This window comes from Puma concolor, chromosome A2 (genome assembly GCF_028749965.1).
Source record: "Puma concolor isolate L17-30 chromosome A2, mPumCon1.1.hap2, whole genome shotgun sequence".
In the NCBI taxonomy this organism is placed as follows: domain Eukaryota; kingdom Metazoa; phylum Chordata; class Mammalia; order Carnivora; family Felidae; genus Puma; species Puma concolor.
In genome coordinates this window covers 93232059-93249291 of record NC_141668.1, presented here as the reverse complement: position 1 = coordinate 93249291, position 17233 = coordinate 93232059, and the positions used below count along the sequence as shown (strand labels likewise).

The 17233-nt window shown below is 40.7% G+C and overlaps 1 protein-coding gene across 3 annotated transcripts in view; it reads right to left on the bottom strand.

Annotated features, from left to right (window-relative positions):
- Nucleotides 1–5832: 5832 nt before the first annotated feature.
- The window catches only part of DUS4L (dihydrouridine synthase 4 like), a 76682-nt gene continuing 65281 nt past the window's right edge, over nt 5833–17233 (bottom strand). For all 3 annotated transcript variants that reach the window (XM_086696946.1, XM_086696945.1, XM_025929594.2), the window contains 2 exons: nt 13174–13274; nt 5833–6965 (listed from right to left, as the gene is read on the bottom strand). In XM_086696946.1, the coding sequence (XP_086553072.1) occupies nt 6930–6965; nt 13174–13274 (137 nt within the window). In that variant the 3' untranslated portion in view covers nt 5833–6929. The remainder of the gene's footprint in view (nt 6966–13173; nt 13275–17233) is intronic.

The following is a 17233-nucleotide window of genomic DNA, read 5'->3' as shown; positions in this document are numbered from 1 at the left end:
CTTTTTCTTTTTAAGAAGACTCAAAAACATCTCTCTCTCTCTCTCTCTCTCTCTCTCTCTCACACACACACACACACACACACACACACTTTAATTAGTGGGAAAAGAAAGAACTGCAGTTAAGGTTCAGGTGGCTAATAAAGCCCCCACACCAGGGCCTTCCACATCAAATCCGCCAATGGGATCTGAAGGGAAATATGTTAGTGCCCAGGAATAGGGGCTTACTAATGTTTTAAGAGAGTTGGTCAAAACTGTAGCTGGTTCTGTCATGATCTTAAGATAACAGGGCACACTCTAAAGAGAAGGAATGGGAAGAGTCATCTGGAGAGAATCTGAAGCATTAGAACTGAAAGGAATTTAATCCAAATAAACAAACATTTATTGCATTCCTCAGCAGACGGGCAGCATGCTTTGTCTGGGGCAGCAGGAGGATGGCTGCCTACAGTTTTTAGGACAAGGCATCATTCTACACTGCCCCATGGCACATTGTCATACGTAGAGCAAGGGCATTTGCTTTTTTTTTTTTTTTTTTTTAATGCTTTATTTATTTTGAGAGGGAGAGAGGGAGAGCACAAGTGGGCAAGAGGCAGAGAGAGGGGGAGAGAGAGAATCCCAAGCAGGCTCTGCACTGTCAGTGTAGAGCCTGACTCAGGGCTCAAACTCATGGATCATGCGATCATGACCTGAGCCAAAGTCGGACGGTCAACCGACTGAACCAGCCAGGCAATTTACCTCTGGGTACCAGTTTTTGTATGATGTTCAGAGAAGCTTATTGCCAGAAAAAGTTCTTTCTGTGCATCACCTCCCTTAGTTCTCTCAGCAAGTCCAGGAGGCAGAGTCTTGTTGTCACTTTAAAGGTGGAGAGATTGAGAGTCCAAGTGGGAACAAAGGAGATGAATTTGATCCCAGGTAGTCCATGCACGCAGTCATGATGCTCTAATCTTCCACCAGTATACATGCTCATGAAGTGACCAACAACACTAGTAAGTTAAATGCTCTGTGTCATGGACGGTGGGTGTCATCCCCATGTCAGGCCCTCACACTGGGTGCTTAGGGCATGGTCCCACCACTGACACTCGTTGCCTGGGTCAGTAATTCTCTCTTTTTAAGTGAACTCTACCCCCACCGTGGGGCTCAAACTCAGGACCTCGAGTTCAAGAGTCGTGTGCTCTACCAACTGAGCCAGCCAGGTGCCCCAAGTCAGCGATCTGCAGTGGTAGAAGTGGTGGACTGGGCATCTGAGGATGACTTTATGTGGCTTGAAAAATCCCTGCCTCCTCTGGTGTTGTTTACGTGACCTACTAAAGGTCCGATTGGAGAATCCTGTTGTAGAAGAATACTTGCTGATGTGGGGGAGAGGGGATTAAAGCAGGTCACAGAATAGTATGTATGGTATAATTTCATTTTTGTCAACATTTATATGCGTTTGTTAAGACCATTAACCAAACTGCTAACTGGAATGCTTATGCTTTCTCTATTTGCCATCTATCTGGTTTCAAGAGAAAATAAGCAAACTTAAATGCAAACACTTTTTCAGGAAGTGAACAAACCCCCTGTGGAGGGTTATTTCAGAAAGTCATTGACTAAGAACTGGCGGTTGAAGTTGTTCGTGTTCCAGGAAATCGGCAGCCCTTGGAAGAAGTGAGAGGGAAATTCTTTACCACAGGTGGTGCTTCAGGGAGAACAAAGATTTCTGGAGAAGCAATACACTTTCTGGAGCAACCTGGCTAACCAGGAAGGCATCTAGTTTGGGGGCAGGGGGCTGGTGGTGTAAAGCCCAAACTTCAGCTAGGCTCTTTACTCAAATGTAGGAAAAGGAGCACTCACACTCAAGTTCTGTAGGAACTTAGATCCTTCCCAGTTTCCATAATTATAGTCCAAGCTCTTGGGCACTGCGTGTGTGTACATGATGTGACAGAATGCTCTTGTGTTTATGTGCTGCTTGTTCACCTTGTGGCAAGAGTCACAGCAGAGACAAGAGAGAAGAGGCCGGAGGTCTGCTTCTCTGGTAAACTGTTGTGGAGCGGGACACACACATGTTGTGGGGGACACACTGCATGTTGCTGGTAATGATGATTAAGGTAAATATAAAAAGCTGAACATGCAGAGAAAGTAGAGAATATGATTTAACATCATGATGCTAACCTAAAAGGCAAGTAGGAAAGAGAAAGAAAAAAGCTCATGGTTTTGTGCTGTATATGACAAACAACTTTTGACTTTTTTTTTTAATTTGTTTTTTAATGTTTACTTATTTTTGAGAGACAGAGTACGAGAAGGGGAGGGGCAGAGAGAGAGGGAGACACAAAGTCTGAAACAGGCTGAGCTGTCAGCGCAGAGCCTGATGTGGGGCTTCAACTCACAAGCCATGAGACCAAGATGGGAGCCGAAGTCAGACGCTTAACCAACAGCCATCCAGGCGCCCCAAATTTTGGCTTTTTATCCATGACTAGGCCTTCAAGAGAGGACAACACGTTGAAAATACCTGATGTTATTCATTTATCCCACTATTTACTGAGCCGCAACTCAGGGGAGGTGTGGTGCTCAGGGACACATGTCAGGGACACAACATCCTTCTCCCTTGTCACTTTAGCTTGCGTGGCCTCAAGCTCATGCTCTAAGATGGCGACAGCTGTGTTTCATGTAGCAGGGAAGAGGAAGGAAAAAAAAAGAAGAGATTGCTATCATGTGACATTCCTACTTCTACCTACAAGGAGGCTGGAAAATATCGTCCATGCTTGGTGGCTGTGTGTAAAAATATCGGGATGGAAGAATGGACACTGGGGTACAAGCAATGCTCTCTGCCACAAGCATCTATTGGCGGGCATCTCAGCCTTGGTAACATGACGCTTTGGGTCAGGTACTTTTGTGTATGCATGTTGGCTATCCTGTGCACTGTGGAGTGGGCTCAGCAGCATCCCAGGCCTCTACTTGCCAGGAGCATTCCCCGAGTTGTGACAACCAATATCTTGAAACTGCTAAATGTCCCTGGTAACATCTTTCCTGCTCCCTGTTGAGAAACACTGTTCCGTGGTGCACAGGAACTATGTTTGTCACTGTGCAGGAGACAAAACCAAACCGAAAGTGAAATAATTTCAGATGGTGATAAGAGCTATGATGAAAATAAAATCAGGCCGAGACAGATAGGGTTGGAATGCAGGATGTACGGTGTATGCAAAAGCCCTGAAAGAACAGAACTCGGCTTGTCATAAGAAGAATCAGAACGCAGGTGTGGTTGGAAGGGAATGGGGAGCCTGGCAAGTCTCACGAGTCCAGTCTTCCATGTGATGGGAAGGGACTGGAAGACTTTAAGCAGGGAAGGACATGATTTACAAGAGCACACAGTAAGAGAGCAGTAAGAGAATGCAGGGAGACCAGTAGGATCTGCCAGAGTAGTCCAGGGGAGGAAAGAGGGGCTTGGTGTGGTTGTGGAAACCACAGGAAATAAAATTGTCGGAGAAGAAGAACAGAAAGAGTGGGTGGCCATGGCAATCTTTGATTGACCCAAATAGCTACTGGGGAAACCAAGTGGTGTAAAAGGGTGTCTATTTCCCACACGTTGTGAAATTCAGTCCAGCACAGGACAGATTTGTGCTGTCTGTTCCTGCGTTAGTTTCCTACGGCTGTTGTAACAAGTTACCACAAACTTGGTGGCTGAACACAAATTTTATTGTCTCATAGTTCTGGAAACCAGAAGTCCAAAATCACTGGTGTCTGCAGGGTCATGTTCCTTCAGGAGGCTCTGGGGAACATGTGTTCCTTGTCTCTTCCAGCTCTGGTGGCTGTAGCACTCCAAACTCTGCCTGTGTGGTGGCAGTGACTTCTCCTCTGTGTGGTAATAGTTTCCTTGTCTCTTTCTTGTAAGGATATCTGTGGCTGTATTTAGGGCCCACCCAGATATTCAGGACAATCTCTCCACCTCAAGATCTTTAATCACATTGTTCACCATGTAAGTAATACTCACTTTTGCCATAGAAGAGAGTCTTTCCAGCTTCCAGGGGTTAGACATGGATAATTTCTGGGGGCTGTTTTTCAGTTCTGCAGTGCTAGAAATCACTTTGGCTATAGGGAGGAACACTAATAAGGTCATATTTGTTTAGCAACTAAGACAGAAAGCACCGATGTGATATAATAAAATGTTTAGTAAATTAATTAGAGAAAGAAATGCCAAACAAACAAACAAACAAACAAAAAAAGAAAATTGAACTTTTCTAAGTGGAGTTTCAAGAATTCTAGAAAAGGTAGGCCGAAGGATATAAAAGTTCAGAAGAGCTTCCTGTACTTTAGACATATTCATTCTAGATATTAAACTCAGCGTTTGTGAGGACTGTTATATTTATACAGTAGAAAGTGGGTGTCTGAATGCAAGGTGCATCCCGGGGGCCTTGTTAGTAGTGCTGGGCACAGGCTGTCCAGCTGTGGTGGGGCATAGCTGGGGGGGGGGGGCACGGCCAGAAGACGGTGGACAATGGAATGGGAATGCAGAACCAGACCAACGCACAGAGATAGAGCACGACAACGGGGGCAGATGTGTGCAATCGGTTGTGGGTGGGAGGTCCCAGGAGGAAGAGGGAGTGTCACTTTAAGCAAGCAGAGACCAGCACTGGAATCGGAAGCATGGGTCTTTAGAGGTCCAGGCAGGCTGGTGGCATCAGGTAGTTAAACTCTAGGCTCTAGACTGGCGTTCAGGGTAACGCAGTTACTAGTACTAAGCCCAAGATAGAGCCAGGCAAGCAACCAGGATGACTCATGCCAAAGTCTAGAGTGCTTGCTTAGAACTTCTTAAGCACTACTTCTGCAGTCCAGAACTTCCACGGAATACTGTTTGTTTATAACAATAGAATTTGTTAAGCTCCATGGGTGGTAAGGAGAGTAATAGGAACTAACAAGCATAGCTTGAGAGGCAGTTCATTATGGTGACTCTGGAGCCAAACTTCCTGGTTCAACTCCTGGCTAATACTAACGGCAATATTTTGTTTAGCAAATTTTAATCAATTTGTGTATAAACACTAGAATAGTATTTGGGGAACTGGAATAGACTCAGATCCTGGCCCTGAATCTAACTATCCATGCTACTTTGGGGAAACTGCTCAAACTTTTAAGGCCTCAGGGTGCAGGTTTCTAAAATTGAGACGGTTGTAAGATTACTGAAATGTACACTTTAAGTGCTTTCTGGCAATCTTCCAAATCCTCATGCTCTTCAAAGGGTGCCCAGGCTTTTCTTGCTTTAAAGCCTGAAAAATTACTATGTAATCCTGACCTAAAACATTATTATTCCCATTGTGGAGTTGAGGAAATGGAAGTCTAGCGAGTTTGAATAATTTGTTTAAAATCACACAGCTAAATTAGTGGTAAGGTTGGGATTCGATTTCAGTTTTGCCAATTCTACAGCTGTGTATTTCCTACTTCTCTGTTATTTTGTCATTTGCCTTGATTCCTGTGTGGAAGCCAGGTCACAAATGCTCAGTACCTTCATATTTACCCACTCTGCCATTTCCAAGGCGATACTCTGAATTGTCATTTATTCAGCTCCCTCCCACTGAAGCATCCCCTTCTCTGTTACTCATGGTGCTGTCAGACCATCTGGTCTAAGTCCATCGCTCACTCCTGGTAAATGTCTCCTACATGTCTGTGTTCCAGCAGTAGCTCCTGACTTCTATCTGAAATAAAATTCTAATGTATTCGCTCATTTCACCTATGTTACACCTATGTTACAATGAAAAAAATTTCACCTATGTTACAATGAAAAAAATTAAGTATGCATGAAGTTGGTGCTAAAATGATAATAAACAACAAAGGATGAAATAAGTATCAGGAAAGTAAAAACTCCAGTCATTATTTTCCATTCCATTATTTATATTTAGGTCTTTATGAGACAAGGAAGATGATTTTCATGTCTAAACACTGGAACAACCTAAATCATTTTAATATAACTACAGTCGTTATCATGTTCTAAAGGAGATTCTAAAGGAATATGAATGGAAAAATAGTACTTAATATTTAGCTTTCAGAATACAGATACATCTCAGAGAAACTGTGACCCCAGTGTATGTATATTTGAGGTAATGTTTGTATACTTAGTAACTCTCACAGCGATGGGAAACATTGCTCTTTGGATACGCTCTACATTAGCTTTCTAAGTCAAGAATTCCACATTGTCGTAAAATAATTTTAACTTCAGTGTATGGCAGTTATGCAAATAGATGTAAACTTCATTATCAGATGAATTTTAAAAAGGTATAATGCTTACTTATTATGTGGTATTAACACAAATGTCAACGGAAACAGTCCAACAGATATAGAAGCACAGTAACAAAAATATAATTATCAATATAGCTGTTTTACAAGAGTAAACTATAGTATCATCAGACTTATAAAAAAGAACTAAGGTCATTGTTTTTATTTTTTTGCTCTTCATGACTCTTCCCCATATATATAATGGCTAATTCTGATCATTTGTCTTACTTAATCTATGAACAAATCTGCTGATACTGAATACTATTTTCAAATACATCAGCGTTATCGTCATCTGATTAAATAGATTATTATTACTGAAAACACATCACAGCTTTTAAGGCTATTAATGATTTCATCAACTTAAAAATCAATTTGGGAAGTAACTGGCTATAAATTTTTCTTTTTATTAGTAAACAGTCACCATATAACCAGTGTTCCTCTCAATATCTTACTAGGGTGCTAAACATGCTTATATTTTACAGAAGAGCTGGAATATAGACTTGACGATATATCTGAAACATCATCAACTATTGTGACAACACCGTTAGGATAACAGGCTATATGTGGCATTAAAAAAATTATTGGCTGGTCATAAATGGTACCTTTTACTGAACTGAATTTTAAATTATTCTACAGGCCAACACGATAACAAATTTGTCATCTTCACATGGTGTGTCGCCATCATCTTTCAAGGTTCACAGGCCTTTCTTACTGTCTTTCCCCAAGCGATTCTGCAAGAAAAAAAATGACTCAAGTAGCTACAGCTAAGAGTGAAAAACAGATTCATTGATATGACAAGGAGTTTTTAAAAAAATTCTCTTTTCTGTGTATGGTTATTAATTATGAGAATAATCAAATATGAAAATAGGGATTGAGAACATTTCAAACTTAAACTACAAAGTTTGTGGGTTTTACTTGAAAAAGGGGGAAAAATAACATTCTTGATCAATTCATTTGTTTTCTTGCCTTAATCTACTTTGCTTTTGTTTCACAGGTTATACCAGGAAACAAAATTTCTAAAATTCCCCTCTTACCAACTCAATTAAGATTTTTGGCAAGGAAAGAATGAGGGGAAACAAAAACCCCAGATGGGATGGCCTTTTGTGTGTGTGTGTGTGTTTGTTATGCAGATATTTGCCCATAGAATTCAGTTCTCAAATTATACTCTTTGCTGATCAGAGATAACTATAAAATATATCATTTAAAACTGGAAGAAAATGGGATCGAAATTAACCTTTAGAAATCATTTGCACTCAAGAAAGCAAAGTCTACACTGAGGGAAAAAAAACTCATCAAATGGAGTTGTAGCATTATTGCTCGTACATGAGAAGTTCATCTAGCTCTTGTTCAGGCTGAGTATTAATGCTTTCAGAGCAACTTTAGTAACATTAACATTACGCAACCCAATCAGGATTAGAGGAAGTATTTTGAATGATAAGGTACCACTTTCACATGTTTATATATATCTTACCACTTCAGATAAATATCACAGCTTTAACTACTGAATGGGAGAAGATATTTGCAAATGATGTATCTGATAAGAGGTTAATAACTAAAATATATAAAGAACTTATGCGGGGCACCTGGGTGGCTCAGTCGGTTTAGCGTCAGACTTTGGCTCAGGTCATGATCTCATGGTTTGTGAGTTTGAGCCCCGCGTTGGGCTCTCTGCTATCAGCCCAGAGCCAGCTTCAGATCCTCTGTTCCCCTCTCTCTCTGCCCTTCCTCTACTCATGGGCTGTCTCTCTCTCAAAAATAACACCAAACTTCAACACCAATAAAACTAAACTCAATACCAAAAAAACTAAATAACCTGATTAAAAATGGGTGGAGAACCTGAACAGACATTTTTCCAAAGAAGACCTACAAATGGCCAACAGACACATGAAAAGATGCTCAACATCACTCATTATCAGGGAAATGCAAATCAAAACCACTATGAGATATCACTTTACACCTGTCAGAATGATTAAAATAAAAACTACAATAAATAACAAGTGTTGTCAAGGAAGTAGAGTTAAAAGAGACCCCATGCACTGTTGGTAGAAAAATAAACTGGTACAGCCACTCTGAAAACAGTACGGAGGCTCCTCAAAAAAACTAAAAATAGAAGTACTTTATGACCTAGTATTCCATTACTGGGTATTTACCCAAAGAACAAAAACACTAATTCAGAAAGATATATGCACCCCCATGTTTACTGTATTATTTACAATAGCTAAGATACATAAACAACCCAAATGTCCATCTACAGATGAAAGGATAAAGATGTGATGTGTGTGTGTGTGTGTGTGTGTGTGTGTGTGTGTGTGTGTGTATTACTCAGCCATAAAAAAGAAGGGAATCTTGCCATTTCCTACAACATGGGTAGATCTAGAGAGTGTAATACTAAGCAAAATAAGACAGATAGGGAAAGACAAATACCATATGATTTCACTCATATGTGGAATTTGAGAAACAAAACAAATGAACAAAGTAAAAAAGAGACAAACAAAAATACAGAGTCTTAAATACAGAGAACAATTGCCAGAGGGGAAGTGGGTGAGGGACGGGTGAAAGAGGTGAAGGGATTAAGAGTACACCTGTGATGAGCACTGAAAACTGTACAGATTGTTGAATCATTATATATCTAAGACGAATATAACACTGTATGCTAATTATACTTCAATTTAAAAAAAGGAGATAATCTTGTGTTTATCCAAAATTAAAGTGGACATAAAGATAAAAGTCACAGCTTTAATGGAGCTGTTATTCAGGACAAGTTCCTTAAGTGAGGGTGACTCCAAAATGAAATTCGAAAACTGCCAGATGCTGATGGGTTTGTGCTGCCCATAATCCTTAGTTAGTTTTGCTTTCCCTTTTCTAGAAGAGAGACACGGCAAACAAGGAAAGGCAAAGACTTTGTATTGACGAGATTGTTTTCTAATATTTATTTAGTATTTGTATCAGGGAGGAGACCAGATTTAAAATGGATTTAAATTATGCAAAGTGGAATCTGTTTATGGTAAGGAAACCAGCTTTCCCCCTTCCGCTTTTATTTTCATAATAGTTTAAGTCATTTTATGATTATTTTATTTAAAGTAAATCAACTGTGTAATACTGAGAAGGCTAAAATTCCCAAGAACTTGAAGATATAATTCAATTATTAAGGTTGGTTTCACAAACGACAATTTGATACAGCTTTTTACTATAGATGGCCTACAGCAATCATTTTGCTTCTCAAGTAGTGTTAAGAAGGTAAATATAAAAGTGTAAGAGTCACTTTAAAGAAAATGGGAGTCATTTAATGACACTTAAATCTCAGAATCTTCTACAAGTTCTCATACCGGACAATGGAGGGTGAGTGGGAAAAAAAAAAAACGTGTCCAATCAAGAGGTAACTACTAGTGTCTTGTAGGGCTATAGAGCTTTTCTTGTTTAAAAACATTTAAAGTGCCTTAGACAGGGTCTGGTTTAATGCTCAAGTATTATAACCCTCATTTAAGAAACGAAGAAGTCAAGGTGCTGGATGCCAAGTCATCCCCCCGGGGTTTACAGAACTGCCAAAGTATGGGGCTGAGAGCGTTCTTTCTTTTTTAAATTCAAACAGGTATTTATTATGGGAAGCTGGTTTTACAGGTGGTGAAAGAGTAGATGCATTGGAACAGTGTGGTAAGACACCTCAGGGATTAGCACAAAACCACCATTCTTTGGGCGAGAGGGACAAGGGGGGAGACCCGGTTCTGGATCCCAGGAGCTAGGGCCACCATGTGGCAGCTGCCCAGTGGGTACCAGGACCATGGGAAAAGATGGTGCTGCTGCTGCAGATGCTACTGAAACAGAGCAGTGGGAAGTCCCCGGCACTGCCCCTCCTGCCTTCAGTCCCCTGCTAGTGCCTCCCACTGCTGAACCTGCCCAGAAGACAGCATGGGAGCTTGGGAAATGTGGCTCTCTGAGATTGAGTAGAGTGGAAGTGGGAAGACAACAGATCCAAGAGCAGAGTCTAGTGACCAACACAGGGAGTTCTTAATGATGGGGCAACTGGAGAAAAATTACTGGGTTTTGGATTTTATTTTTTTTAAGTTTATTTATTTTGAGAGAGAGAGAGTGCAAGCAGGGTAGGGGCAGAGAGAGAGAGAGAGGGAGAGAAAGAGAATCCCAAGCAGGCTCCATGCTGTCAGCACAGAGCCTGACATGAACCATGAGGCCATGACCTGAGCCAAAACCAAGAGCTGGATGCTGAACCGACAGCCACCCCGATGCCCCAAGGTTTCATGATTTTGAATTCAACTTTGAATCCTATCAATTTCTAGTTGAGTGACTTTAGGTACATTATATAACATCTCTGAGACTTGTTTTCCTCACCCACAAGATAGGGTATTAAAATATTTTAATTTAGTGGGCTGTGATTAAAGTAAACAGAATAATATATGAACCCATTAACTAAGTGCTTGGTCTAGAGCATATCCTCAGTAAATGTCATTCATTAAATATTTCAAAAATAAAAGAAGAAACTGGATCAAGACCTTAAATGCACTAGTGCACAAGGCCCAACTCTCAGCATGGCACCTGGCATATCCAGGATGGGTCATTTTTCAAAGAAATAGGAATAAAAACTACTTTCTTGGGAAGGAATTAGAGAAACTATTTAACATCTGTTAACAAGAATGCATCAGCTCCAAGAAGAAGGAATTTGGGGAGGGGAAAGAAAATGGGTTGTCACATATACTCTTCAGGGATTAAGAGAAGCATGAGCTGTTACCACGATGGGGACATTCAGCCATCACCACTGGCCATAACAAAATGAGAGAATATTCCTGCTTCTCTTTTCTCCATTCAGGGATCTAAACGTTTCTGAAATTCTGGCAAAGTCCACTGGTGGGGATATGCATCCTTTTGACCTTACAAATGGGAGGGGAAAAAAAAGTTCCATTTCTAGGCAAAAGGCTTCTGAAGTGTTCTTCCATTTTCCATGGCAGATCTTGAAGGATGCCCTGGAGAAATACTCATCATGCCATGGTGAAGTCAGCAATTTTCAGGACCCGTGTTTTAGAGATGGGGAAAAAGTGGTCTTGTTGAGAATCTAACCATCTACTTTAGGCCATGTGAGCTGGGCTCTCCGTATCCTGGGTTTGAAGCACACAGGGGATACCCTTCTCTGGAATACCCTAATGTCAAAAGTTAGTTAAATCAAACATGCAACTCAACTAGGGATACCAGATGGTAAATGTGCTCTGGTTTCCTTCTTGATTGGCTCTAAATCAAGGCCAAAGTGGCTGGTTGAGAATAAGTCAGTTTCAGCAAAACTTCTACAGAGTAATGTATACTGATGATGATACTTATAATAGGTATCATTTCTTGAGTGTCTCCAATCAGCCAGGCACAGTGCTAAGTACCCTACACATTCTATTTAATTCTTGCCACAACCCAGTGGGCCAGGTGTTACTATTATCCTGGTTTCACAAGTGAAGAAAAGTAAGATGCAGAGGTGTACCCTAACATGCTTGGGATCATACAGTATGAGAGTTAGAGTCATTCCAGGTCTGTCTGACTCTAAGGCCTATGGGTATAGCACCTGCTTGCCTTTTGCCAGGCGGAGTGATGGACCCTGTTGATTCAATGACCATGAAGAGGCAGTGAAGTGAGTCCTGGGACCAGGGGTTCTTCTACAGTGAAGTAACTGCACAGCTGTAATTGCTAAAAAGCCCCGATTGAGGAGCACCTGGGTGGTGCAGGTGGTTAAGTGTCCGACTCTTGATCTCGGCTCAGGTCAGGATCTCATGGTTCGTGAGTTTGAGCGCCCATATCGGGCTCTGTGCTGAGGGTGTGGAGCCTGGTTGGGATTCTGTCTCTCCTTCTCTCTCTGCCCCTCCCCTGCTTGTGCTCTCTATCTCTCAAAAAAAAAAAAAAAAAAAAAAAAAAAAAAAAAAAAAAAAAAAAGACCTGATTGAAAGGTACAAAAAGCTGCCAAATTCTTAGGATAAGCCCATCCTGAAAGCAGGAGGGACAGGAAGGACCAGGGCTGCCTCGGGAATGGCGTCTCCCCTGAACTCTCTGACATGCAGTCAGAGAGTGGCTGGGAAATCAGTTCAGAGTAGGGCCTGGCAAACCAAGAGGGAAGGGACAGGCAAGCTTAGCCTGGATGAGTGCAGGGCACAGATTCTTGCTGGACTGGAGGGGAAGAGAAAAAGAATTATTGCCCTGGACTCTGTGACTTTAACAACAAAAAGGTTTTTTCCATTTCTATCTTTTAAATCCACATTGGAGGTAAATCACGGATTTGAATGCCATAGGTTTTGACCTCAGATGTTTAAACACTGGGATAGAAGGAGTAGCGAGTAGTCATGAAGATGAGCCTTCAATTGTTTACCTTATTTTGGCACGAATAGAGCAAACATTGCCAACAGCAAAACTGAATGTTTATAGAACCAGCTTGTTTTTTGATGCTGCCATTTTTGTGGCTCAGTTCTTGTGCTTACAATCCCACTAAAACTAGAACGCAATCAGTTAGCATGTCAGTAATTCTCTATGTGATGACTGTCCTGTGTTTTCAGGCGATATCCTCATCTTCACCCCCTTGGTAAAAATCTGGTTTCCTTCATCATTTTTAAAAAGGCAGGACAGGGGCACCTGGGTGGCTCAGTCAGTTGAGTGTCCAACTTTGGCTCAGCTCATGATCTCATGGTTCATGGGTTCAAGCCCCGCATCAGGCTCTGTGCTGACAGCTTGGAGCCTAGAACCTGCTTTGGATTCTGTGTCTCCCTCTCTCTCTCTGCCCCTCCCCTACTTATATGCTCTGTCTCTTGGCTATCTCTCAAAAATGAATAAATGTTAAAAAAAATTTTTTTAAAGCCAGGATTGAATACATCCTCTTGATTTGGGAAGGACAGATGACCCAAATGGTTGATTTAGTGATTACTATTTCAAAAAACTTAGGTCCATAAAGTAGATGTCACCCACCTGAAGTTCTGAGTGTTCTTTCAGAAGTCGATCGTATTCTTTTGAAAGTCGCTCTGATTGCATTTTCATTGTCATCACATCATTCTGTGCCTTAGAAAGGGCTAGAAAACATGGAATAGAATTTAAAAATTTTTACTTTGAAATATTTTTAAGTTTACAGAAAAGTTGCAAGACTTAAATAGAAAACTCCTTTGTAGCTCTTACTCAAGTTCACCAACTGTTAAGATGCAATATATTTGTTACTGTATTCTCTCACCACACATGCACAACTGTTTTCTTGAATCATTTAAGAGTAAGTTATAGACATCATGCCCCTTTACTCCTTAATACTTCATTGTGTATTTCTTGGGGCACCTGGGTGGCTCAGTCGGTTAAGTGTCTGACTTTGGCTCAGGTCATGATCTCAGTTTGTGAGTTTGAGCCCTGCATCAGGCTCTGTGCTAACAGCTTGGAGCCTGGAACCTGCTTCAGATTCTGTGTTTCCCTCTCTCTCTGCTCCTCCCCCACTCATGCTCTGTCTCTCTCTCCTTCAAAAATAAATAAACATTAAAAAAATTTTAAAAATAAAAATAAAAAAAATAAAAAAATAAAAAAATATACTTCATTGTGTATTTCTTTTTTTTTTTAATTTTTTTTTAACGTTTTTATTTATTTTTGGGACAGAGAGAGACAGAGCATGAACGAGGGAGGGGCAGAGAGAGAGGGAGACACAGAATCGGAAACAGGCTCCAGGCTCCGAGCCATCAGCCCAGAGCCCGACGTGGGGCTCGAACTCACGGACCGCGAGATCGTGACCTGGCTGAAGTCGGACGCTTAACCGACTGCGCCACCCAGGCGCCCCTCATTGTGTATTTCTTAAGAACAAAGCTATTCTGTAACATAATCAGAGCATAGTTAGCAAATTAGGAAATTTAACATCAGTACTTTTTATCTAATCTGCCATTCATATTCCAATCTTGGCTACTGTCCCAATTATGTCCTCTCACTATGTTTTTTTGAGTCTAGATCCAGCCCTAGATCAAAGATTAGCATTAAGTTGTCACATTTCTTTGGTTTCCTTTAATCTAGAATAGTTCCTCAGCCTTCCCCCTGCATTCTTCTCCCCTTTCGTAACACTGACATTTTAAATAAAGGCCACTTTTTTTTTTTTTGAAAGAGACAGAGCGCATTGGGGAGGGACAAAGGGAGAGGGGAGACAGAGGATCTGAAGTGGGCTCTGTGTTGACAGCAGAGACCCTGACACGGGGCTCAAACTCACAAACCATGAGATCATGACCTGAGCTGAAGTTAGATGCTTGACTGACTGAGCCACCAAGACACCCTCAGGCCACTTTTTTCTTAAATAGAATGTTTTTCATTTTGATTTTGTCTGATGTTTCCTCATGATTAAATTCAGGTTATGCATCTTAACTTACATACAAATGATGCTGACTTGTCTCTCAAGGTACCACATCCAGAGACCCATCTGCCTCTCACTGGTTTTTCTATTTATACTTATTTTCTTCTTTGTAAACTAAGAAGCAGTGTGTGGGAAGAAAAGACTATGTAAGTATCTTGCTCCTTATGAAAACTATCCCCTCATAGTTAGCACCCATTGAAAATTCTTGCCTAAACCAACCTTTATTGTGATGGTAGCACACTGGTGATTTTCCAACTTCACCATCTCATCCACATTTACCAGTCAGCATTCTACTCTAAAGAAGGGCCTTCCATTATCCATCCACCCATCCATCCACCCATCCATCCATCCATCCATCCATCCATCCATCCATCCTAAGTATGAACACATAGGTTATGTTTTCAACAGTTTATAATTCATAACTGCACTAGCCAGATATGGCTAGTGGGAAGGCTGTCAAGCTGGCTCTTATGTCCTCTCACTATGTCCCTATCATTTTTTGAGTACCCTAGTTTCTTGCATAAGATGTTCCAGTCTTATCCTAACTGTTTCCTGATTCATCCTAGACTCAAGCATTACAGTACAGAATTTATTAGAATGGTCTGCTTTTGAAAAAACTGAGAGGGGGGATATTTTATTATACTTACTAAGGGACGAACAGCCCATTTTCCTTAAAAGCAAAGACAATCACTTTCTTATATAAAATTGAAAGATTTAGGGGTGTGGGACACTTAAAGGCTTTACCTCAAGATGATACACAAAAATGGATCTATATTAGCCTCTGTCTACCAAGGAGGTATAGTGTAAGACAGCAGTTAAAAATAAGTTAAAAATAAGCAGTTAACTTCTAAGATAGAAGTTACACACACACACACACACACACACACACACACTTAGCACATTGTAGAGAGGATAATGAGTAAATGTGTAGAAAGGAAGAGTAGCACAAGATGGACTGGATAAATTCTGGGAATCCTGAACTAACTCTACTCTACATACAATTCTGCATATGTAGTCTTTAGAAGTTCTGAATTTGTAAATATTTTAGGGTAGAAGTTTAAGTAAAAGAAAGTGGGATTTATAAATGTAAGAGTCACTTTTCTGGCACAGTTGAATGAAATTATAGGTTCTATTTATAAACAATCTGTTTCCTCTTCCTCTTGAAAAGCCATCATATGGGCATTTTTATATATAAGTATATAAGTCACTTTCAACTAAAGTGGCTTTTGTATTGGCACTTTCTAAGACAATGTTGTCAAATTAAACTTCCTGTGTTGTAGAACATTTAGTGGACAATACAGATGTAGAACATCTGTGCTAATATGGCAGCCACTAGCTATATGTGGCTATTAAGCACTTTAAATGTGGCTAGTGCAACTGAAGAATTTAATTTTAAATTATACTTAATTTTAGTTAAATTTTGATTTAAACAGCCATGTGTAGCTAGTGGGTAGCCATATGGGATAGCTCTACATTATAATTTCTTTCATGTTATTTTTATAGATCCATAACTAAGTTAGGCATTAAAGGCTAAATTTAACAAATTTAATGTTGTCACTTGGTAAGGGTATAGGTTAGGTATGGAAGAGAGATCTTTGATAGTGGTTAGATTTCACTGGAACCACAGTCACAACATGAAGGTTTTCATATTAGTCTTTAATTTGGGTTCTATAAGGCATTTCCTAGAACCTACTTGAAAATATGAAACACAGTGTTAACTTCAAGACCTTACCATAAATGTTTAAAAGCCTGGATTTCTGGTGTATAAAAAGCAAAGAAGACTCTACAACTTAATAATGTCTTTCTAGCCTACAGTGATGGTCCAAGACGGGTCCAAGAGGGTCCAAGATGGTAGGAAAGGAAGACCCTGAGCTTACCTTCTCCCGTAGACAGTAAATCTATAGCCACATGTGGAATAATCCCCTCTGAAGGGGACCTTGGATGAACAGGATGAACAGAGCCTCTACAACAGGGGACAGTACTGAGAAGGGCAGAAATAGCAGAGATACAGTCTCACTAAGGAAAGAACCATATTCTTTTTTTTAATATATATATTTTTAATATTTTATTTATTTTTGAGACAGAAAGAGAGGGAGAGAGAACACATGCGAGCAGGGAGGGACAGAGAGAGAGGGGGCCAGAGGATCCGAAGCGGGCTCTGCACTGACAGCTTCGGGGATAACAGCAGAGAGCCTGAGATGGGGCTTAAACTCACCAACCGTGAGATCGTGACCTGAGCGAAGTCGGAAGCTCAAAAGACTGAGCTACTCAGGCACCCTGAAAACCACATTCTAGGAATGGCATTCTATGATACAGAAGGATCACAAAAGCATTGAACTTTTCCGTGAGGGGCAAGAGATTTGAGTTCCACATCAGGTACCAAAACCCTTAGATCCAGATGGGCCTCCAAAACACCTGGCTTTGAAAAGCAATAAGGAATACGTCTAGGAAAACTAGAATTGCAGGGGAAAAAAAAACCCCACTCTTAGAGTTCACATGTAGACTTACTTGACCCCAAAATAAACACAAAAACACTGGATCAAAATTACATAGACTACAGGTGAAGGGGACCCACTTACTAATCTTGGAGCGCCTGCTGGAGAGACAAAAGGCAGCTGGGCGTCTGCTTGGGGACTTAAGACACTGGTGGCAGCCATTTTT